General features: G+C 40.6%; 1 protein-coding gene across 1 annotated transcript in view; it reads right to left on the reverse strand.

Moving 5' to 3' along the window:
• Positions 1 to 26,473, reverse strand: part of BMPR2 (bone morphogenetic protein receptor type 2) — a 168,412-nt gene that overhangs the window by 53,915 nt on the left and 88,024 nt on the right. Inside the window, exons 2-3 of the mRNA XM_039495929.1 lie at positions 13,323 to 13,496; positions 10,428 to 10,607 (exon numbers count right to left, since the gene is read on the reverse strand). Of these exons, the coding sequence (XP_039351863.1) occupies positions 10,428 to 10,607; positions 13,323 to 13,496 (354 nt within the window). The remainder of the gene's footprint in view (positions 1 to 10,427; positions 10,608 to 13,322; positions 13,497 to 26,473) is intronic.

A 26,473-nucleotide genomic window follows, 5' to 3' on the forward strand; every position in this document is an offset into this window, starting at 1 on the left:
GCCAGCTCAATATAGGGTGGGGGGAACCTATACACATTAACAACTTTTGTATCATGTTTCACGCTGATCTAATCTGTCTGAAACACTATAAAAGAGATAAAGAATTTACAACCTTGGAGTTTTTTCTGTTAGGAAATTTTAGTCTTCATTATAATCTTCACAACATGCACTGCAGCACTCTAAATCCTTTTCACCTTTTTTCTCTGCATGGCTTTATATCTTTTCTCTTAATTTGGAAATCAATCTAATTTAATTGACATGTTCATAAGATATTCAAAAATCTCATAAATTTGTTTTAAAAGTATTTGCTTGTTGTATGCTCTCACGTTGACATTACACACTTGCAATGATATGATAATGACTGACAGTTTGCTGCTGAAAACGAGAAATCTGGTCTCTTATTTACTCTCAAAGACTAAGCAATCTCTGCCCAGGTCTATCAAGTACCTGTCTCACTAGATGTTAACCATTTGGCTAAGTTCAAGAGAAACATTTTTGATTTACCTCTCAGACAAAAGATTCAGAGATGACTGGTCATTAATTTCCTGATTCTGTTTAATTGATTTAAATTACTGAATGTGTCAGCCAGTGCCACACAGTACAGTCAGCAGTTTGAAAAACTGAAACTCTCGTTTCAGCACTGTGTCAAAAATCATCAAAGGGAAAAAACTAACTCTGAGAATCCATAAAAAAGGAGGATTATAAATGTACCTCATCTCCATTTTGGGATTGTTATATTTGTTACCTCTTCTTCTTCCTCCCTCCCGCTGCACATTTAAGGACAAATAAAAAATGTGGTAAAGATTACCTAATAAATAGGTCATGGAAGTGACATGGCTGTTCTAGATTTGCATCTAATATGTATCTAAAAGTACAGAATAGCAGTGTTCATTGAGTAAGACACCTGACTACATCCCTGTAATTTGGTTAAAATACACACCTTTTACTAAAATTAAAAACAGCAACTAATGACAATATGGAATTTAATACTTTTAAAAAATACAGCTACTAATATACAAAGAGGTCAGGTCTATAACAGTCACATTAATGAAATTTGTCTAACCTTTTATTTCTACATTTATATTCAGTAATTGTTTTTTAAACAGGAGCAAAATATTTTTTATATATAATTACAGCAAAATAAAAGCACCCAGCAGAAATGGTAAGAAAAACATTTTTAAAAAGATGATACAATAATGCCATGTCTGTGGTATAGAACTGCCCCACTGACCAGTGCATCCACACTATGTATCAAGTTTCAGGCGCACAACGTGCACTGAAATGATATACAACACTCCTGTAAGAGTTGCAGGGCTTGTGGATTAGTGCATCTCTGCCAAAACTCCTGGCACAGCTCTCTGGAGAAGATGCATAGTGCCTTTGGTCTACAGTATATATTTAAATCTACTCATATTTTTTGTTTGCTCCAATGGATGCTATCTCTGAATCATCCTGGATCTGGGCACGTCTTGTGAAGACAGGGGTGTGCTTGCTATGTCTACACAAATGTAAATACCTTAAGGGACGTCTATAGCTGCTGACAAGACTGACCGTGGGTCTGCTAGCAGTGCTCAGAAAGGCAAAGAAGCTTAGATCCATTCTTCTAATTTGTTTATTTGATATTTTCAGATAGCTTTCTATTTTCCTTTAATTGTGGTTGGGCTTTTTGTGTTTTGTACTGCAGCTGTACTAACAGTTTTCTCTCTCTTGTTTTCCACTAGGTTCCAGAGACAGGGGTATCAGGACTTGTGTCCAAAAGGAAAGACATTCTCCATGTCTCTCACTGTGGCTTCCTCTGTCAGCTAGTGCAATGAGGTTCCTGGGAACGTGTCATTCTTTTAGGGGGGAGATAGGAGGAAAGTGGATGCACTTTGGATATAAGGAATGAGTATGAGAAGTAGCACAGCTGCATAACCTTTAACTGTGTTCTTTTTTTCAGATATCAGGTGTGTCGGAGATTCTATTAAAGCAGCACAGAGACTACCATGGCAACTGCCCTCACCTCAGAAAAGTACCTACATTGTGAAGAGCAGGAGAAGGGTGCGTCTGAACTTGTGTTTGTTCATCTTAGTCTGCTCATTAACCTGTGACTTTTTCTCTGTTTTCCAGGTGAAACTTCATGGGATAAAACGTATATATATATATATTTTTTAAAGTATACCTATTTTACAAAATATTAAGTTGGACTTGGCAAACCTATTTCTGCATCCCTTTGTTACACATGTGGTGAATGAGTAAAGAGAGAGCCAAGACCAAGAAAGAACATCCTAAGTTGCTCCAAATGAAGAGTAGGGTTGGACATAGCATAGATCAGCTGAATATTGATTCAGCCTTGTACATACAATTGGTGAATAGGTTGACAGGTGGCAAAGCCAGAGCTCTGAGCCACCACCTGGTAAGCAGGAACACTGCCTGGCTACAATGTTAGAATTAGCTTTACTACTGCAGTTCCAACACTTACATTTCCTGTCCAAATGTTACAATGCTGCAGTGACCTGATGAAGGATGCAATGGTACTTGAGCCTTGCTTGGACTAAGTATAACTTTGAAAGTGTGTGTATATCTGTGCACTACTGTAAGAAATTTTATACATGGACATGAGGTGTTTTACCAGCATAGTAATGGTATAGACATGGGTGTTCTGCCTTTTGCTTTGATGGGAGCAGGACTGGACCCAATCTTTTGAGAGGCGGAGAGTCCTCAATTTCTATGCAAATTAGTGGGAGGTAAACATCCTCTGAACCAGACAGAAGGCACTCAGCAGAACTGGGTTGCTAACTGAAAAAAAGACTGGTAGTCTGGAAATATATAATCAGTCTGACCGGGCTTTTCAAAGGAGCTTAAAGGAATTAAGTGGCCATGTCCCATTCAGGTTCAATGGGATCTGAGCACCAAACTCCATTGGGCTCCTTTGAAAATCCCAGCTTCTATCTCTATCTTAAAAAAACACATGAAAAAGGTAAGGACTACATGTGGCTTGGACAAGGAGCATGACTCATGTTGACCATGATTACAATAGTGATTTTTTTTAAATGAGGAATATAATGCTTAGTAACACATTTGAAAGGGTCTCTTCTTTCTCCTATACCAGTGTTTCTCAAACTGTGGGTCAGGACACCAGAGCGGGTTGCGACCCTGTTTTAATGGGATCGCCAGGGCTGGCGTTAGACTTGCTAGGGCTCGGGGCTGAGCCCCACTCCCCAGAGCTGAAGCCCTCAAACTTCTGCACCCTCCAGGATGGCAGGGTTTGGGCTTTTACCCCCCTGCCCGGGATGGTGGAGCTCAGGCTTCAGTCTCCCTGCCCGGGGTTGTGTAGTAATTTTTGTTGTCAGAAAGGGGTCACGGTGCAATAAAGTTTGAACAACCCTGTCCTACACCTTTCCTCTTTCAGTTTCGACACATGCCCTTGGGGGTTGAATTCATAATTCACCCTGTTTGGACATAAATCACATGTTGCTGAAGTTATCTAAAGAATTAGGCTCTTAAAAGCTGTGGCCCTGTATTTGTATGGATATGCACTATATGAACCATCCACAAGATCCATTCATTTATTCTTTTATAGATTAGATTTTAAGATAAAGCACATATCTGTTCCTTAAAAAATTTTAAATCGTGAACAAACACTGCAATATCCTTTAATGAATCAAACAAGATTTCTTAAAATAAACATAAGAGCACGCTAAACAAACATGCACCAGAAAAAATGTTGTATCTAGAAAGATCTGTATCCATTATGATAGTAGCAAGCAGCCCCAGTTAGGAAAACACTCCATAGGTTTCTAACAGCCTGAATAATCAGACTTCCCGTTCCTAAACCAGTACTAATGGAAACTGCAACAATGACAAGTTTCTCTCTCACACTTTATTAAGAGCTTGTCTACACTGGCAATTTACAGCGCTGCAACTTTCTTGCTCGGGGGTGTGAAAAAAAACACCCCTGAGTGCAGCAAGTTTCAGCACTGTAAAGCGACAGTGTAGACAGTGCACCAGCGCTGGGAGCCATGCTCCCAGCGCTGGTAGCTACGCCCCTCGTGGAGGTGGGTGCGACCACACAAGGCACATTAAAGGTATGGCACAGTTCTAGTCTCCCTTACCCTGTATCACGACAGTTGCTCTAACACAGGGGTTCTCAAACTGGGGGTTGGGACCCCTCAGGGGGTCACGAGATTATTACATGGGGGGTTGCAAACTGTGAGCCTCCACCCCAAACCCCACTTTGTCTTCAGCATTTATAATGGTGTTAAATATATAAGCAAGTGTTTTTAATTTATACGGGGTTGCACTCAGAGGCTTGCTATGTGAAAGGGGTCACCAGAACGACAGTTTGAGAACCACTGCTCTAACAGTTTCTAGATGGCATTCCCCATGCAGTTTCCTGTGAAACGTGTGCAACTGCTGCACTAGAACCAGCGGTGACAGGCAGGATATGGGCACAGTCCTTTAGAATGTTTATGTTCAGTTGTTATTCTGGCATGTTGCTCAAGCCCTTCATGTGAATTTACAGAATCAAGAATCTTGCTCTTCGCTGCACTCACCTTGGCACTGCTATTCAGAACGTGATTAAGAATTGCTCTTTAAACAATGAAAATATAATCAACAGCTGTACATATACCCTGCAAAATATAAAAACCACAAGTACATTTTTTCCCCTTGATCTTTCTTGAATCTCTCCCTTTTGCCAGCAGGGATTTTAATAGCACAATTATGTATATGGGGTCACTGGTGAAGCTTTTAGTGTCTTCATCACCTCCTGTCTGGATTATAAAACCACAATTTATTTGGGCCTGAAAGCATCAGATTTAAGAAAAACTGCAATCGGTGCACAATGCAGTAGCACTCCTAATCAGCAATACACATTACCAAAGTACCTTGCCATGGTGTTCTCTGCTCTCTTTGCTGGCTGCCCTCTGAACACATTGTTAAATGTAAATTTATTAAATCAGTCCTTATTTTCAAAGCACTAAATGGCATTGGCCCAGCATACCTAAAAGATTACCTCACCTTCTGGGACTTTCTCCTCAGAACCAATGGAACTTTCTAAAACAAGGGCAATGCTTGTTTGCACAGGAAGTAGGGCTTTCTCAGAGGCTGACTATAACACACACTCAAACCAGAACTAAGATTTATCAAAAAACTCGCTACATTCCAGTCCAAATACACTGTGCGCTACTTTGAAATTGCCTTCCCTTTGAACATTATAAAGGACATGAAGTTAAAAAAAGAAACACTACACTCACACACACAGTTTTCCTCTGGTAAGGCAGTAGGGTTCAGATTTATCACATTAGGCATACATTCATTTTTGTTAATGCCCACTCCTGGAAGACACTAAGGGTACATCCATACTACCCGCCCGGGTAGGCGGGTAGCGATCGACTTCTCGGAGTTCGATATATCGCGTCTCATCTAGACGCGATATATCGAACTCCGAACGTGCTCCCGTCAACTCCGGAACTCCACCACCGCGAACGGCGGTGGCGGAGTTGACGGGGGAGCCGCGGACTTCGATCCCGCGCCATGAGGACGGGTAAGTACTTCGAACTAAGGTACTTCGAGTTCAGCTACGCTATTCGCGTAGCTGAACTTGCGTACCTTAGTTCAAACCCCACCCCTAGTGTAGACCAGGCCTCAGATACAGTAGAACAAAGGTCAGCAACCTTTCAGAAGTGATGTGCTGAGTCTTCATTTATTCACTCCGATTTAAGGTTTCATGTGCCAGTAATACATTTTAATGTTTTTAGAAGGTCTCTTTCTATACGTCTATAATATATAAGTAAACTATTGTTGTATGTAAGGTAAATAAGGTTTTTAAAATGTTTAAGAAGCTTCATTTAAAATTAAATTAAAATGCAGAGTCCCCCGGACTGGTGACCAGGACCCGGGCAGTGTGAGTGCCACTGAAAATCAGCTCGCGTGCCACCTTCGGAACACATGCCATAGGTTGCCTACCCCTGCAGTAGAACCTCAGAGTTACGAACACTAGATTTATTAACTGACCAGTCAAACACACACTTCATTTGGAACTGTAAGCCTGCAATCAGGGAGCAGCAGAGACATACATACATACATAAAAGGGCAAATACAATAAACTTAATCTTCTAAAAAAAATAAAGGGAAAGTTTAAAAAAAGATTTGACAAGGTAAGGAAACTCTTTCTGTGCTTGTTTCATTTAAATTAAGATGATTAAAAGAAGCATTTTTCTTCTGCATAGTGAAATTTCAAACCTGTATTAAGCCAATATTCATTGTAAACTTTAGAAAGAACCATAATGTTTTGTTCAGAGTTATGAACATTTCAGAGGTGTTCATAATTCTGAGGTTCTACTGTATCACAAAAGAACCACAATACTATAGAGGGTAGTGACTTCTTAGACCGGATCACATGACAGAATTCACCAACAGAGGGTCTCATCTGAGGAACGCAGCAACTTATGTTCACGCACTGTTCAACAGTGGTCTCAGCATTCGTTAGCCACTTGGCCTGTAAATCCTATTTGGCACCTCAGTGGGCTATCACTTAATTGGTGTAGTCCAAAACTTGAGCGAAAACTTTAATCAGTTCAATCAAGATAAAAAATAAATCGTGTTTTTTTAAATGTTGGATCAGGGCTTGTCTCCACTACTGTGCTAAATCCCGTCAGCCTAACATGGCGCAGACACTACTTTAAGTCGATGCAAGTTATGTTGACTTAAAGTTACATAATTTACGTAACTTAACTAGAGTAATTTAGATAGACTTACAGTGTTAGTGTAGACAAGGCCCTAGTGCTAGACAAAGCTTTGTTTCAAATTTCAATCTGTAAATTTACCACATTACTGGACAGAAGCAAGTGCTTTTACAGAAAATACCTAATTAAGAAAACAGGAGCAATAAATTCCCTTGAGAGATTTTTAAAGTAATAATTCTGTATAAATAAATAAATAAGGTTATTCATACTTAATACAGTGATCTAAAACAGATCTATTCTACATTACTGGCATTCAATTTTGTGCTCAAGACTACTTAGATTGTCTATCTGCCTCTTGTTATTGATAACTTTCTGCATGCTAAGACCTGTCTCACAATGACCACATTCAGGTTAGAAAAAGTGTAGGAATTAAATGCCAATAGTATTAGCAGATGGCACCTGAGAATGCTTTACAACTAAAGCTTAAAGGTTGTCCTTGTCCCTTTTAATCTTAATGACTCCATTCAACCAAACAATTGTAACAAAAAATAAACATGGTAAATCTGTGCCCATGACAAAATCAAGTAAGAGGAATGGTAATAGCAAAGCAAAATAGAAGAAAGATGGATTTATAAATTATAATACTCTCAGTGAGGCTAATATCTCCAGATTATGAAAATTGGAGAATTGGGCTGAAATCAGTAAGATGAAATTCAAAAGACAACTTCAAAGTACTACACTTAGAAATGAAAAATTAAACACACAGCTACAAAATGGGGAATAACTGACTAGGCAGTAGCATTGTTGAGAAGGAGCTGGGTTATAATGGATCAAAAACGTAATGAGTCAACAATGTGATGCTGTTGTGAAAAAAGACAAATATCACTCTTGAATGTACTGTATTAACAGGAATGTCATATGTAAGTGGGAGGCTTCAGCTGGAGAACTATGTCCAATTTTGGGTTTAAGAAAGATTTGAACAAATTGGAGAGAGTCCAAAGGTGAGCAACGAATATGATAAGAGGATTAAAAAACATGACCTAAGAGGAAAGGTTGAAAGAATTGTGCATGTATAGTCTAGAAAAGAGAAGATGGGGGATATGATAACAGTATTCAAATACATATAGGATATGTTGGAATAGGATCTTCAGTTTATCTAAGTTCACTAAGGAAGTAAAAGGATCTACAAGCAGCAAACAGAAAGAAGTTAGATTATAGAAGAAAAATGAAAAAACTAAAAAAACTACAGAAAATACTAGATCTATAGAGGGCTAGAGAGGCTCCATCCTCACCATTTTGAGAAGCTTTTAGTATGTCTTCACTATCCGCTGGATCAGTGGGCAGCGATCTGATCAGCGGGGGTCAGCGTGGGATGTCTAGATGTGATAAATCAAATCCATCCTCCTCCCCGTCCGATTTCCTCCCTCCTCTCACCTAGAGAGGCAGGGCAGGGAGGCGGGGGGCAGCAAGCAAGTCAGCAGCAGTCAACAGACGGTGGGGAAGACACATCTAAGTCGATCGTTTTTCGATCGTTATTTCATCTGGCTGAGTTGCATGCATAGACTAGACTGATCCCCTCCCCCAGTGTAGACCAGGCCTTAGAGAAATACCTGCAGGGGTGAGTGGTGGTGGTGGTCTCTCTCTCAGTGTGGTGGGAAATAGACTACTGACCTCTTGGGTCCGAGGTCCTACATTTCTGTGATTTCTGATTCTAGGTTTGCTCTGGAAAGCAAAGCCTTTCCCCACAGGGTCTGTCTGTCATATATATAAGACAAATGTCTAATTTGTAAAACGTGGAGCAAATGAGTGGAGGGAAAATTGCATGTTTAATATTTACAAGCTGCATATTAATCATATTAGATATCTTTGAGCTTCACATACTTCAATAATGTATCTCTAATAATTTTATCTCTAGAAATTCTTAATACGCTATGATATATCTTGATGGCATATCTAGACTTGCCATATATTTCAGTTAATATACATTACTGCTTTTAATAATGTAACAGAGCAGCACAACAAATTATATTGCCAAAGTCTTGATCCATATATTCTCTTATTTTATATTCAAACTACAGTAGTAGAGCAGTCATCTCAATTTCTAGCATTAAAAGGTCACAGAACATGAGCATTACACCTCAGTCTACATTAACTACAACTGAGAAAAGTAAAATCATATAACACAGGAGTAGTCCACGTTCTTGGAATTCCAGTGTAATTACATAAATTAAGCTAGCTCTACAACTCTAGATTCAATTTAAGAATATCATTTTTGTGTGTTCGTATAACACAAATATGCAAATAGTAGCTCAAGGTTGAGTTTTGTGAGTCATGATCTGACACTATGAAGTTGGGTGGTGGGAAAAATGTATTGCAGGCAAGAACTGCTGATAGTCACAAATTACACGATTAAAAAACAAAACAGAGATTAGAATAGCTTGTGAAGATTCCAGTGAGGAAACTCATCTTGCACAGAAATCTTTTCTCTTATTTTAATTCTCACTCTTTTCTGTCAAAGTGAAGGCAATGAAAGTTCATCAGTTCAGATTTCTGGAGATTACTGGCAGTACTGTTATCTAAACCTTAATCAAAGCAGCATCTCTTTTGGTTTTAGCTCCGTCTTCCTACTATCACTTATGCCAGGGGTAGGCAACCTATGGCACGAGTGCTGAAGGCGGCATGCGAGCTGAGTTTCAGTGGCACTCACCCTGGCCACCGGTCCGGGGGGCTCTGCATTTTAATTTAATTTTAAATGAAGCTTCTTAAACATTTTAAAAACCTTATTTACTTTACATACAACAATAGTTTAGTTATATATTATAGACTTATAGAAAGAAATCTTTTAAAAACATTAACATGTATTACTGGCACGCAAAACTTTAAATTAGAGTGATAAATGAAGACTCGGCACACCACTTCTGAAAGGTTGCCAACCCCTGACTTATGCTATAAGATATGGTCTCTTTACAGTATAAAGTTACTATGTTGGGCAGTCTGTTTACAACTCTGTAGCACCCCAATATGCTTATCAAGGTGGTCCAGTATTGCTATGTAGATTCTGAATGTGTTTTAATCACGTTCCTGAACTTTACTACAACCCTACAAAATCCAAGACTGTACAATGATCAAGGAACACATTTTGGTCCCATATACTCTAACCAAACCATATTGTGCTTTAAGTTTTTGGGTACTACTGTGTACAACTTTACAATACATTGTATACAGAATCTAAAATGCCCTTTTCACAGTGGGATCAGAAGGGTGCTCATTATAACCATATTTATATATAATTGTTGCTAATGGGATTCTAGCATGGTTTCCCTGATCAGAATGGACAGTGCCTTTTTGACAAATAACCCCATGACAGACAACCCAAGGGGACAGTCTAAGGTACCATTTGGCTTGCATGCACTGGAAAATAACCCCTGACCACAAGAGGCACAAAAACCATGTTAGAATTCTTTAAGCAACAGCCATATTTGAACGTTCTTATAGAGATCACATAGTTCCAATCCCAATGTGTACAGAACCTAAATGATTTGAAAGTACAAAGCATGATAACGTATGACCTCTGTGAAAGAATAAAAACAGCAGTGAAGTGCCAATGTGCTTTAATTTAACAACAAACAACAACAGAAGCAGCACAGTATAGCTTTAGGTTTCTACCAATACTCCATAGTAGCATGAAAAAAAGAAGACTTTCTCAAATTAATTATACTTAAACCATGAAATCATGTACATCTAGAAGTTTTGACTTACTGAAAAGTGGTGTATCCGTTGGGTCAGGAGGAGGGAAGTTTTCAGTGAAGTTGACATTACACAAGTTAGTGCTGCAGCAGCAGAAGCGATACGTTCCATTCTGAATCAAGGAAGGGGTGGTTGTTACTATACACTCCTCATACTGACACTCCTGTAGGTCTCCTATGTGAGACCAGCATCCTGCAAAAGGAAGGAAGTGAAATGGTACCAAATGGTACCAAAATTGATTTTGCACCAGTGTTTACATTTGTATATACTAAATATAATTAATAAATATAATTAATTATTTTTTCTCCTCAATCTCTCACTCTCATCAGGCTTCTCTTGTTCCAGTATAAGCCTACTTTAGTCTCCCCCATCTTAAAACATCCATCCTTGGGCTCCCCTCACTCGTAAAACTAATCACCTAGGCTCTCTTCCTCCCTTCATCTCCAAATACCTCCTATGTGCCATCTACAACTGTAATCTGGAGTTCCTCTTCTGCAGTTCCATCCTAGACACTCCCCAAATCTAGCATACACCCTCTGTGCTTCCTTCATTGAAACTGCTCTACCCAAAATCTCCAGTGATCTCTTTCTGGCCAGATTTCAGGGCCAGTACTCCATCTTCCTCTCTTAGATCTGTGCCTTTGACGAACACGCTCTTCTCCCTGAAATCTTGTCCTCACTCAACTTTTGTAACTCCGTCCCCCCTCTTCTAGCTCTTCTCCTACCCTCTCTAATCATATTTTCACTGTTTAATTTGGTGGATCCTTCTTATCCCCCAAACTAACTTTCAGTGGGATTCCTACATGGCTCCATCCTTGGACCTCTTCTTTCTTTCCTTCCACAGAAGAGTAGGTTAATCTTATATGCTTGCAAGACTTCAGCTACCACAGGGGTTCTCAGACTGAGGGTCAGGACCCCTCAGGGGTTATTACATGGGGGGGTCAAGAGCTGTCAGCTGCCACCCCAAACCCTGCTTGCCTCCAGCATTTAAAATAGTGTTAAATATTTAAAAATTGGTTTTAATTTATAAGAGGGGGGTCGCACTCAGAGGCTTGCTATGTGAAAGGGGTCACCAGTATAAAAGTTTGAGAACCACTGAGCTACCACCTTCAGACTAATTACTTACAAATTCACCTGTTCTCCCACTCATCAAAACCCACATCTTTACCTATCTTTCTGACTTCTCCTCACAGGTATCCAGGTGTCACCCTAAACTCGACATGGCCAAAACAGAGCACTTGATCTTCCCCCCCGCAGATCCTCCCTTTTTCCTACATTTCTGCACCACGGGCAACAGTACCAACCTCTTAGTCACTTGGGCCCACAATCTGGATGTCATCTTTGTCTTGATCCTCTCTCTAAAGTCATAAAGTCAGGCCATGTCTAAATCCTGCAGATTATTCTTATGTAATATCTATAAAATTCTGTCTATTCTTATCTTGTATCTTGATAAATGCAAGTTCTTCCTCTCTGGTATTCATTAAAGCAAACTTGTCTCATCGAATCCATTTAAAATGCTGCCGTTAAGATTATCCTCCTGGCTTGCTGCTCTGACCACATTACCTCACTCTGAGTTCCACCAGCTCTACAAGAAAAAGTTTATTTAGTTTGAAAGCCCTTCCAAATGTAGCTTTGTCTTCTTTAACAGCTCTAATAATTTATTGCAATGTTCCCCATCACTTTCCCTTCACCACTGTTCCCAACCTTCTTCCCCTTAATTCCTTTTCCTATGCTCTTATTTTTAGGTTTACTAACTGCCCTATTCCTGATTAAAATAATAAGAGTAACTGACTGGGACACTGCACACTGTGTCTTTAAATATGAAGTGCTCAAATCATCCCTCTGTTATGCTACCTTCGACTGGATTAATCCACTGCACAGAGCCCCCTTGCAATGGAAAGTCTCTGGAGAAGGCCATTCAATAGCATGAGCCACCCACAATCATCACCCGTTCCAGGAGATCTACAGTAACCCAGTGTTGCCCTGGATACGCTGGCCACAATTTAAAACTTTTCTCCCTGGTAGAAACTCTAGAGGACAAAAGAGCAAATATCCTTGAGGTGAAGACCCCAAAGCATAGTTGCCCTATCATGCAAACGATTGTAATCTGCAACTATGTTGCCAGCAGAAGTGGATCAAGCCCCAATCATTTCCTCTAAATATATTTAAAATTTTGTGGAAAAGAACATTTTCTACATCCAGAATGGATTAAAGTACCATTCAGTTACCTCTAACTACTGATTAAAGAGAAACTGAGATAATCTAAGTGAAAGATTAATTTAATGTTCTAGCCTTCGGTCTCTGCTAAAAAATGACTTAGAAATGGCCTAAAAGTTCTACTCCTGGATTAAATGGCATTTGATCAGAGTAAATATGACTTTTACTGTAGCTATGACTCTCTTAACATCCTTGATCACTAAATACCAATTCTCTAGTGAGCAAGATTGGTTGATTAGTGGAAGTATTTTTGAGAAAATTATAATTTTGTGACATTTATTATATTCATGTATAGAGTCCTTCATAATCAAATACATACAGTTAATGTAAAATGAACATCTCTGATTAATGAGAAGTTTACTCCCTATCAGACATATTGCCTACTTAGGAAATGTACAATTCACCCAGGAAAGCAGCTTTAATCTTGACATGCAAGGTAATAAGGTGTTTTATGCCTAATTTGCCTTGAACTATGCACTGAAAATGTACCTATTAGTCTTTCAAAGCACTTTTCTTTTTTTCAAAAGGAACTTTCTGTTCACACCTAATAAACTGCTATACAGTAAGTTTCAGAAGAAGAAAAACAAGATTTATCTATTTGTTTAGCAAAAAAAACCCTCGCAATTTAAAGCCTTCATACTAACGGGTTACTTCTGCACAAAAGGATTAGCAAAGCTTAACTGTTACTTACCTTGTTTTACAAGATGTATGTCTCCTTCTCGTGTTTTTTCCCAAAGTCCATAGCAGGAGGTGCCTTTCACACATAAAATTGTGCCATTCTCCTGAGAGATTCGATTCTCACTGATTCCATGGTCCTGTTGATATGGGTCCTTAAATGCACACAACCGCTCCTCACTCTGGGTAGCTTGAGAAAAAAAGAAAACAAGAAAATCAATTTCTAGATTGTAACCAATTTTTTATAAAAATGTCTGTATATATGCATACATCATAATCAGCCCACTAGGTCTTGCATAGAAAGGGTGATTTAGGCCTTTCAAAAGCCAACCTTCAAGACTATTTTGTTCTTGGCATATGAACATCTATCCTTTAACCTGTAATCCTGCAGTCACAAACAAAGCTAAGGTCTACCACAAGGTTAATATGATGACGACAAAAGAAAAACATTACTAAGTGCATTAAAAAAAATGTAGATTTCTGAAACTTTACAGGTACGGAATACAAATTATTCCAATGCACAGTGTGCATCCGTTGGGAGGCTTCTCCAGCCTACCTGTTATGATTGCTCGGTAGCGACGTGGTACACATCCTTTTGCCAGGGCTAAGTGTATTATCAGTTAATTACTTCCAGATCCTTTTGGCATCAGGAGCTAAATCAAGCTGAACGCTGATGGGCTCCCACTGGACTATCCGTCCAGTCCAATATTGTGTATTCATCACCCATGGGCGGCGGGTATAGGAGGCTTTGGGAGGCTAAGCCTCCCCACATGGTCAAGAAATGCCGAATGCAGCATGCCTCCCTTTGGAGGCGTGCTGGCCTGCCACCTTTGGAGTACTGCCGCTGGAAGCCTGTGAGAAGTGGGGGGCCACTGGCACCCAGACCATTGACCTGCCCTCACTCTGCCCCGAGGCCCCACCCTTGCTTCACCATTTCCCCCAGAGGCTCCCTGCCGCCCGCAGCTCACTCCTCTCCGCCTTGGGGGAGTAGGGGCAGGAAGAGGTAGAGTGAGGGTAGGGCCTCAGGATAAGAGGCCAAGCAGGAGCAGGGCCTTGAGGCAGAGTACGGGGGGGGAGGAGGCTGAGCAAGGGTGGAGTGGGAGCTGGGGTCATGGTCCAGGCACCAGTGCCCCTCCCCACACTTTTAGGGAGCTTCCAGGGCTCATGCCCAGCCACCCCAAATGAAAGAATCACGTGCCACCTATGGAATAGCCCATTCCATTTTCTTTTTGTCTCCACTCTTCCATTGGGACCACTTTCTTCTCCTCAGCATCACGCCTATTGCTGCCTCTGCACACCAGATTTAGCAAAGAATGCCAAGAAAGAGCATTACAGTAGAGTGAAAATTATATGATACTGTCCAATGCTTCTGGGAAAACAAACGCTGACAGGAGCAGCAGCACATGCACAATCCTCCCCTGTGGGAATCACAGTAGGATATTTTAAAAATCCAGTAAAAGAGGATGAAAATGAATACCTTGATCCTATGCCAAATTATCTCTTAATCTTAGATAATTATCATTAGCCTTGTCTGAATATATATATTCCTTTTAGCGTTAATATTAAAAGATCAACAAACTTCAAAATATTTGAATATCTAGGAATTCAAAGCTTTTATCCACAGGATTTTTGTACTTTTTTCTATTTATATCATCATCACTTTCATAAAGGCATAGTTCATGATACTAAGCCTATATCATACTTTCATTAGTAACAGAACAAACAACATCTTTAAGGAGGACCTCAGTTGAAAGTCAGCAAGTGCGAAGCATCTAAATTAGTTGAATGAACATACTTCTTACAACACCAACATACTTTTCCTTGAAAGTGATTTTGTGAAAAGGACACACTAAAGTGGATGCACGGGAACGTGGATGCATGAATTCAAGCACACTACCATGATATTGGTCTACACTATGCTCCGTAGCAAAGAATTTCCTGTGAAGAATTTGCACTAAACATCTACATGTAAGCAGCTGTAATCTTAGCTCCTTCAATTCCAGGAAATGATTACTACTAACAGGATGCATTGTTTAATAGACAAGTGACCTTTTGGGATAATTAACTCTGAACTTTAAAAAAAAATCATTAAATTGTAGAACATAAAATTGTAAAATTATTAAATGCATTTATTTTGCTGGCCCACAAAGATGCATGTCTTTATGAGAATCTGATTAATACTGCAATAACATTCCCATATTATAACCAACCCAAAAGTGTTTATAACTGTTTGGTAGCAATAAGATTAAATAAAATTTCCAAAACTGGAAGTAAACTACTCTTAATTATAAAACCATAAATAGGCACTAAGGGCTCAAAAACTCAAGATATTCCTTATCCTGAGAACCCCATATAAAGGTAGACTGCTAAGCAAACTAGCCTATAAATAATTAATCCCAGCAACACTGTGGTATCTATAAATATTACTTTACACACAAAAACAACATTAAAGTTGCAATATCAACAATAAGGTTGCAAAATCAAGTACTCAAAGGTTCAGAAATGTCTGTTTGAAGGTTATCTGTGCAACATTAAATTGGCCCCTTCTGCATATGTATTATTTAATTACAAAACAACATACTATTTAAACAGAAACCCTGCCCTCATTCTGTGCTCCTGATGGATGATGCTCACTTAATGAGCAGCTACTCAATGTTTGTTCTCTGTTCACTGTGTGACCCCAGATCTTATTTACTGCACCTTATTCAAACCCTACTATGAAGAATTATTTTTTTCACTGGCTTTCTTATGGTGCTCATCACTATAGTATCCAAGTACTTCACAAACATTAATTTATTTATTTTCATAGCACCCTGTGTGGTGAGCTAAATTCCATCTAAGCTGCGCAGCTATCAAGGACCGCACAGGCAAGGAGAGGCACCTCTCCCCTGGCCCAGGGCTGCTGCTGCTGCGAGAGAGGGCTCGAGGGAGTCCTCTCTCCCCGCCACAGCCCTGGGGCAGCCTGCACCCCAAACTCCTCATCCCTGGGCCCCACCCCAGAGCCCACAGCCCCAGCCAGAGCCCTCACCCCTCCACACCCCAATCCTCTACCCTAGCCCTAAGCCCCCTCCCACACCCCAAATCCCTCATCTCCAGCCCCACCCCAGAGCCCTCATCCTCCCACATCTCAACCCTCTACCCTAGCCCTGAGCCTTCTCCTGGCACTCCAAACCCCTCAAATCTCCAGCCCCACCCTCAGCCAGAGCTCTCACCCCTCCACACCCTAGACCTCTACCCTAGCCCTGAGACCCCCGCACCCAAAACCCCTCATCCCCAGCCCCACCCAAGAGTCCGCACCCCCAACCTGAGCCCTCATTCCCCCACACACCCCAACCCTTTGCCCCAGCCCTGAGCCCTCTTCCACACTCCAAAGGCCCCAACCCCGCCACTCATCACCTCCATATTGGTGCACATAAAATTAATTCCACACATGGATGTAAAAGAAGAGAGGGAACATTGGAGGTGAGATATTATCCCCATTTTACAGATGGGGAACTGAAACACGGAGAGATTAGGGTCAGAGTACACACTAATTTTAGGTGATCAATATGAGACACCTTGGACTACATTTTCAGAGGATTTAGCGTTATATTGCACTTTATGTTCAAAGCACAGTTCCCACTGATGTCAGCTGCATCTGGGACTGCTCCGCACTTCTGCAAATAAGACCCCTGTGTCTCAAGTCAAGTGTGATGCTATATATATATGAAAGATGACCATTTGTATCATTGTTGATACTACTGTTACACAATTGCAACAAATCCTGTACAAAGAATGTCATGTAAAGTGTCAATGAAAAAGTTATGATTTGCTAAATATGATTATTTTGTTTATGCATGTATCATCTTTGTATCTGAAGTTATGAATATTGGCTATGTACTTGCATCTTAAACCTGTGTTGTATTCCTGGGTGACACCCCTCAAAGAGCTATCTAGCCCTAATGTAAATTCTATGTGTTGATGGCCTACCAAGGACACTTCACTCTTACAATGGGCCATTGAGGAAACTCATCCCATCCAGATAGCTCTTCCTGAGGATGCTTCACACACCAAGAAGCCAATGTCCACCTCCTGTAATTCAGCAAAATATGTAGGAGCATGCCATATGCTCATGTGACTCTGGACTCCATCTTGGGTTAGTAAATGTCCATGCACAGGGCAAAAGATATAAAAAGACACCTGAGGCACCTCCATGTTGCCTCTTCCCTGCTCTAATTTTCTGGACTGTGGATTTACAACTAAAAGGAGAATCTTGAACTATGGACTGAGAACCTTCCAATCGTTTGGAAGTTACCAGAGAGACTTTACAAGCCAGCAGTCTATTCCGTCACTGCTACAAACCTGATATAAGGACTTTGCAATCATATTTATATATATGATCTATTAACCATTTATCACATCTTGAATACTGTGTGCAGATGTGGTCACCCCATCTCAAAAAAAGATGAATTGGAAAAGTTTCAGAAAAGGGTAACAAAAATGATTAGGGGTATGGAACGGCTTCTGTATGAGGAGAGATTAATAAGATTGGGACTTTTCAGCTTGGAAAAGAGACAGCTAAGGGGAGATATGATTGAGGTTTATAAAATCATGACTGAGAAAGTAGATAAGGAAGTGTTGTTTACTATGTCTCATAACACAAGAACTAGGGGTCACCAAATGAAATTAATAGGCAGCAGGTTTAAAACAATTAAAATGAAGTATTTCTTCACACAACATACAGTCAACCTGTGGAATTCTTTGCCAGAAGATGTTGTGAAGGCCAAGACCATAACAGGGTTCAAAAAAGAACTAGATAAATTCATGGAGAATAGGTCCATCGGTGGCTTTTAGCCAGAATGGGCAGGAATGGTGTCCCTAGCCTCTGTTTGCCAGAAGCTGGGAATGAGCAACAGGGGATGGATCACTTGATGATTACCTGTTCTGTTTATTCCCTCTGGGACACCTGGCACTGACCACTGTCAGTAGAGACAGGATACCGGGCTAGATGGACCTTTGGTCTGACCCAGTAGGGCCATTCTTATGTTCTTATAACTCTTTTCTTTTCTTAATAAATCTTTAGTTAGTTTACTAAGGATTGACTGGCAGCATGATATTTGGGTAAGATCTGAGATTCATACTGACCCAGGGATGTGCGTCTGATCCTTTATGATTAGAAAGAACCTCACCTAAGGTGAAATGAGTTTTCAATAACCTCGCACTATATTAGATTGTGTTGCCTGGATGAGAACCAAGGGCTGGAGTATCTAAAGGGGTCTGTTTTCACTTCTGATTAACCAGTGTGGTACTGCAGATACTGTTTCATTATGGGTTTGGTGAATCTAATTATAGAGCAAACCACCAGATTTGGGGATAGTCTGTCCTATTTCTTACAATCTACCCTATGGGTGGCACTTTCATTGTGGCCCTTCCCAGGCACCCAGTCACATCAAGCACCAGAAAATGAACACACTATTAGTGACCACCTTCAAGACCCTGATTCACTCCAAGATCAGGTCAACCCTGTGCACTGAATGGGAAAAAGTAGGATATGAAAATATTACGAAAGATTGTATCATAATGCGTATACACAAGGGGGCCAAATTAATGTTGCACAGGCAGCCTTAAATTTTGGCATTTCCTAACTTAAGGGCTTGACATGGGAACCTTAATAATGTTCTTTTTAGCATTAGGTTATTTTTGTGTATAATGTTCTAGGTTTAAAAAAAATTGAAAATACAGAAAATCCATCAAGTTATATTGTACTGACAACCACGTGGATCATCAGCAGGGTGAGAACCTTTAGCTACACCACGCAGACTTAAGCTGAGTAACTAATAGTAGCAGGAGGCTGTCGTCCTCTATGTAGGCCAGTAGTAGAGGGGGATAGGATACTTTGCCAGGAGGCTTCACAGATATCTGCTGACAACAGCAGAATAGTGAGACTCAGGAATTTTTCTTGGGCCCATTCTAGGCTCTGTAGGGAAGCGTGTCTAGTGGGCACAGTGTCTTCTGTCCATTTCCCCCCAAGCTTGATCCCCTTCTACCTCATCTTCCAAACTGTTCCTGTCCCAGTTCCATCTCTTCCCCAACCTAGCGTCTCATCCCAGTCCCATTCTCCACACCCAGCCAGTCCTAATCGCCACTTCTCAAGCTTCTCATTCCAGTCCCAGTCTCCGTGCCCTGCAAGTCATAGTCTCGCTCCTCTAAACTCCCCATCCCAATCTTAATCTCACTCCTTCAGACTCTCCATTCCAGTCTCCTTGCCCAGCCAGTCCCAGTTCCTCTCCTCCTGGCTCCTGACTCTCCCCATCATCCTAACCTCCACCTGCTCCACCCTCACACATGTTCACCATCTGCGTTCCCTCTCCAGGCTCACCAGTCAACCTCCCTCTATGGCTCCTTGTCCCAAACCTCCCCCATGCTCCAGCTCCTTGTCAAATCTGTCTCCCCCTCATCTCTTTTCCTCTACCACACTGGTTCTCAGTCTGTCTATTTAGCCAGCCAGTCCTAATCTCCCCCCAGCTTCTCATCCAATCTCAATCCCTTACCCCCACCCAACACCTCCCAGTTCCAGTCTCTTTTCCCAGCCAATCCCAGTCTCCTCCCTCCAGCTGCCAGTCTCCTGGCTCATCTAGTCCCAGTCTCTTCCTCTGTCTTCCAGTTTCCATGCCCAACCTGTCCCAGTCTCTGTCCCTAGCTCCCAGTCCCAGAAGTCTTGCTCAACCAGCCCTTGGCTCCTCATCCAACCTCAGTCTCCCTCTCACATACTGGCTCCTAGTCTCCATGTCCTACTTTGAGCTCCCAAGCTCATCCCCTTTCCCAGCCAGTTCTAGTCTCTCCTTTCCAGCTCCTTGTCTCAATCTACTCTCCCTCCTCCTGCAGGTCTGGCTCTTGTCCCATGTGCATTTGAATTAGACAGCTTCCTCCTTCATGCAGCTTTTGCGGGGGTGGGGGTGGGGGGCTTTAAGAGCACAGGAAACACGGGCTCTCTGCCCTCAGTACAGGGGCCTGGAATGCTCACAGCAGCACAGAGTTACAACTGCAGGGGAAGTCCTGCTCAGGCCTGGGCCGGAGTGTACACAGTGTGGACAGAATCATCAGATAATTTAGCTGATAATGTTTTATTAGTCTTTACTGAATGTGTGAACTGCAATTTTTCAAAAGTTTAGAAGTTAGTCAAATTGGAGCAGATTTTCATGGGGAAAGCAAAGGTTACATCCCTTACACAAAAGCCAACGCCCCTTGCCAAATTTGAAGTCTCTTCTCTGATGAATGGGGCTCTTAGAACTTCTCAAGTATTTTTTTAATATGGGGAAAACAACATATTTTCACTAACCTTGTCTTGGAAACAGCTGAATTGATATGTTTGTTTTTAAAAAAAAAATCCAGCCCAAGGCAGACAACCATCATGGAAAATTTCAGCTCAAAAAGTTAAAGTTTGGCAAAGTTATAAGCAACTGAAAACAGGGTCTTATAATGGGAAATGATGGACAACCTGAATAACTGGCAGTCCTACCAGCTGCACCTATAATACAGAGTTCAGCTACACTACAAGTCCCTAATTAGAGTTCTACAAGGGACATATCACACTTAAAGTGGAGTTTATTATAATGTGAATATGCCAAAGAGTAGTATGAGCCTGAAAATTCAGTTGGCTATCTAGTATTTCATATCTATCCCTTTCTTTTCAAATGAGGATAGTCAGTTACGTTGCTGAGGACAAAAAGGTTCTATATTATCGACTAGCATATGTTGCCCTGAGAAGTACTTGCCAGTCACATGCAGTAGTTTTATTCACAGGAACAGATGCTTCACGCCTGGAATACTCAGCTGTCCTGCATTCTCTGCTCCATGACATGGGACTGGCCAAGGAAACAAATATATGAAAAGATGGTAGAATACTGTCATTCACAAACTGAAGCTAATTTCCTTGTTGAAAAGCAAAATTTGAGAATTATCACAGAAATACTGAAATGTATGACTTTCAAGAGAGAAGGGGAAGAAATCATGCATCCTTGAGACATTTTATCATCTTCTCCTAGGGAAACCCTGCAGACTTTAAAATTAGTTGCATGTGGTAGCTGAATATGGCTAGGATCACATGTGAAAGAAGTTTTTTCTACCTTCCCAAGTTGCTGCTACATGGGACCTTTAATAATTAGCCTTTACTGACAATGAAATCACCCAGACTTTGTTTCCTTATAAAAATTCATTGTGGCTAGTTTAAGGAAGAGGCTAATTTACATGAAATAAATCCAGAAAAACTGCTAGAGTGGTTTAAATGATTGAAAGGCTCTTATGTTTGCTTTCTACTCAGAAGTTTAAATAATATTTTTATTTGCATTGTGGTAGCACACCGCTGCCTCGATATAATGCCACCCGATATAACACAAATTTGGATATAATGCAGTAAAGCAGCGCTCTGGGGGGAACGGGGCTGCGCACTCCGGCGGATCAAAGCAAGTTCGATATAACACGGTTTTACCTATAATGCGGCAAGATTTTTTGGCTCCCAAGGACAGTGTTATATCGAGGTAGAGGTGTGCCTAGTCTCAGCGAGGTGGGGCCTTCATTGTGCTTGGCACTGTACAAATATAGTAAATGACAGTCCCTGCACTAAAGAGCTTTCTGTCTAAAAAGGAAATAGATTCTCCTCTACAAATAGCATTCTGGGGAATAAAAAGCAACTACAAGCATTGGCAATACCAATAAATAGTGGTAGAGAAATGAGTTCCTGTTTTGACTAGGTGTGACGAACTGGGAGGTATCAGTACTAATCTTATTAATATTATGTGTGACTTGGTTTCCCTGTTCAATTTTGTATTGCTGCCTCCTTGAATTTAAAGGATTAAGTCAAATAGGGTTGGCCTAGGCAGGAAACTGAAGTTAGGACTAAGAGATAAGATTGTCACAGGTACACCTTCAAAGCAACTAAGAGAACCCTGGGGAACTATTACTGGGAGATCCTAAAGATGAAAAGATCCTGACCGATTAAAAGGTCCCCCTTCCCTTCCTACCAGGAACAACTGTTCAGCATATAGGAAGGCTAACACAGAAACTGGGAGAAAAGAAGGAGCTGTAGGCAGGCAGTCTGTTTCTAAGATGGGCCAAGGCATCTAAGCCTGGAGCAGCTGAAAGGCCAAGATCCAGGCCTCTTTTTGTGTTATTTTTAATGCATGTCTCTGAATGCTGTAATACTGGTGTTAATACGAAATAATACTGTTTGAAGAAGCTGTGTGGTCACTGTGTATTAACTACTATCATAGCTCCTGTACAGAAGTCAACAGCAGGATCCAAACCCCAGATGGACCTGCTGAAGTAGTCATGGTTGGTACCCGGGGGCTGTAACTAAGGTCCTGATCTAAGAATGGCAGAATTGCAGAATCCACCCCAAGAGAGGTGAAGGACTGAGGGCTGACATCTGTGGGGTGCATTTGATGAGACCCAAGGAAGGGTTGACGAGATGGCAGCAGCCCACTCCCTCCCGGGCCCAGCTGCCAGGGACAGGGACCAAGCCAGCCAGAGCCCCCACTCCTCTCCGGCACCTTTCCGGCTCGCTTGACCCCTGTGGGGAGCAGAGAGAGTGGCCACTGCCACCTCCCTAGTGGGGCTCTCGCAGGCAGAACTATACTGTCAAGGACTGACTCTTTCAACAGAGACTGACACCTGTGAGGCCAAGTATTCATGCTTGGTTATAAATTATTGATGTGGATTCACTGTGACTGGGGATTTTCTAAACTTTTTAACCCCTTTGGTGGACAAAGCTGAGGATGGTCTCCCACAACTGAGGGATTCCTGCATTTTGGAACCAGAAAGTTTAGAGACAACACTTTCTGAAATAAATTTTAATATACTGGCATTTTCAAATGTTCACCAACAGACACCTGAACATTTCATGACTATGCTGGATGTTTGTGTCAGACCAGGATGCAGGAACATCTTGTCATATTTTGTTATTTGAATATTTATCATTATTCCAGTTTCAATGTTTCTGGATGGAGAAGATAAACTTTTAAATTGTGTCTGTTGTCTGCTTACTAAAGCTAATTTGATAGGGATTTCAGACTCATTCGTGTCAGGACATGCTCTGACAAATTAACGTTCTCTGCAATTATTTTGTACAATACCAATTATAGGTATGTGATTTTTTAAAAAAGTTAAAACAGAAATATCAGCAGTTATTTTACAAGAATCCAATTTAAAATACTTAAAACATGAGTCATGTTTTCATTAATACTACAGAAAGTCAACTGCATTAGTATTTGATCAACATGTCCTCTTCTCCTGTCTATTCAATACTGTGTGCTGCATTCACTCCTAAGGGAGGGGAAAAGGAAAACAATGGATTCCAATGTTGATACTGCTACACTTTAAAGATTCTATTCTTATTTCTGTTAGCGATTCTATTCTTATTTCTGTTGGTCAGGCTGAAATCAACATTTGCGGTTGCAGGAGTAATTTCAGGGGAAAGGATTTTTGATATTGCAACCATGTGTGAAAGTCAGAAATGAAAATTAAAAGAAAACAAAAACGTGCAAACAACATTATAGGGCAGAATTGCTACATGTTGGTAGTTGACAATAACAGAGATGATCAAAACATTATACCTAGTTACTGGTACAACTACACTTCTACTTCGATATAACGCTGTCCTTGGGAGCCAAAAAAATCTTACCGTGTTATAGGTGAAACCGTGTTATATTGAACTTGCTTTGATCCACCGGAGAGCGCAGCCCCCCCCCCCCCCCGGAGCACTGCTTTACTGCGTTATATCCAAATTCGTGTTATATCGGGTGGTGTTATATTGAGGTAGCAGTGTAGTTATATTTATAATAGGACAAGTAGAAGGAGGTGGGGGAAGAGCATGCAGAATAGCAAAGGAAGAAGACATGGTTGTTTCTGATAGGAGCTCTCCAAAAATAGTCTCTCTGCCTCTATATAATTCCCACTACCTATCTCTCTTGGAATCCCCCACTAGATTGCAACAATTTGAAAGCAGATTAAATTTTTGCCTCTTTAATTAATAAGATTTTAAATTAGAAAGGCCAGAATGGTAAAAGTTGTCCCCCTTTGCAGGGTATATGCTATTTTTGGGTGCTCTTGTGCCATTAAGGCACGAATCTGTTTTGGGAACAGTATGAAGACACTTTCACCTCATTGGAAGCACCAGGTAGCAGTATGCATCTTTATATCACTAGTCATTGAAGGGGCACATGTGACTAAAGTAACACATACTAGTACACAACTAAGTTTATTCATTAAACTGTTGATATTATTTTGACATTTGATGTACAAAACAAAATTTCAAGAATCATCACTTAGAATCCTGTGTTGTATTTTATTTTGTACATTGTATTTTATTGCTCAACAGAAGAAGGCATTTTAGTAACCACTTGTTTCCTCACACACATGCTTGTAGGTTCCATTGTGTTAGCACCAAATGTAAATTCATCAGGATTCTTATTACAGGCTAATCTTCCCTGAAAAAGTATTGTCTCCGGCAAAGAAATAATATTTTAGACAAAGACTATCTGAAATATTGATTTATGGTGAAAAGCCTTAAATTACTGGTGATCTTAAATGTTGTTACACTTTAAATTGACGCAAAACCTTGCCTAGCAGGATGCCATTAATAGCACAATGTGATATGAAGCATGGGAAAGAGTCCAAAAAATAGAAATTTTTCATTCCTCACCTTTAGCCCAGCTTCCAGGAGGATAGCACTTGGCAGTTTTAGGAGCACTGCAGAAGGATTCCAAAGGAAGCTAACCCCACTTTACCAGAAAAACAATCAACTGTATACGGCCTGGTGTACACTAACAAGGTAAGTCAATCTAAGTTACATTAGTTAAGTTACATAAGTTATGTAACTTAAGTTGAAGTAGCTTAGTTCGGCTTACAGTGGTGTCTACTCCACCTTATGTCGATGGGAGATGCTCTCCCGTCGATATAGCTTGTGCCTCTCGGGGAGGTGGAGTACTGAAGTTGAAGGGAGAGCGTTCTGCCATCGACTTATGTCTTCTCTAGACCTACTGCATCGATTGCAACAGCACCAATTTAGCCAGTAGTGATGACAAGCCCTAAGAAGCCTATTGTGGAAGAGAATTGGAGTTAAAAAGATTAAATAAACAGGAGACTCCAAAGGGTCAGAGTAGTGGAGAAGAAAGTGTTTAGAAAATTATAACCCTTTCCTGCCTTTTAACACAAGGGGAGAAACAAATGTGAAAGTTGTTTGAGTTCTGATTTATATTTTAATATGGCTTGCATATTGCAGTATACCAGAAATGTGAGAGTTCATATTTAATATGAAAGTCATTGGGAATATTTCATTCACATTAGTTCATGCCCCAAATACTACACATTTATATATTAATGAAAGTTATTTGGATTTATTCTGTTTTCACTTTGCAAAGTAGCAGTTTCAAATATTTGGCAATTACACAAAGCCATCTTGTGAATCCAAACCAGTGCCAAAACTGCAATGATTGGCAGTACCATCTCAATTTCAAAATGATGAAGCGACTGAGAATGCAGACAGCTTTAAATCATTTAACTTCATTACAAGATGCTGCTGATCTAAAATAGCATCAAACACTAGAAGATACATTCCTCTGTTGTTTTCTGAATCTGGATATGTTTTAGTCCTTCACATTCTCATTCCCATCTTTAAGAAAGTGATTAGTTAGAAGTCTGTGTTCTACCCCTCTCTAAGGCAGCGCAGTGTGCAGACTGCATTATCAGCACTGATAGAAATGCTAGCCTTTTTGGAAAACAAGATTTCTGTGCACTGGTATCTCAGTTGCTTACTGAAGTATCAATGGGCAACTACTTTCAGGTGAAGAACAGCGAAATAGTGCAATATGGATTTGTCAAGAAGTAAAAACTTGTTATATCTTTGGCTATGTCTTCACTATAGAATTAACTAAAGTTATCTACATACACTTGAGTTAACGTCTCTCAAAAGTTAGCCTAGCTCAAGTGAGAGTGGTCACACTAAAATAACACTCGAGGCACACAGAGTGACTGGATTTCTACACAAAGTTATTGTGTTAGCAGCTGACAAACTGTAGTCGACATCTCCTGATGAGCCAGCCAACCCAAATTTTCCTATAGAACATAACATGTATTCGTTATCAAATTAAAAAAAAATATTTTTGTCTGTACTTTCTGTGATTCCCAAATTCA

The sequence above is a fragment of the Mauremys reevesii genome, linkage group 11, assembly GCF_016161935.1.
Source record: "Mauremys reevesii isolate NIE-2019 linkage group 11, ASM1616193v1, whole genome shotgun sequence".
Lineage (NCBI taxonomy): Eukaryota > Metazoa > Chordata > Testudines > Geoemydidae > Mauremys > Mauremys reevesii.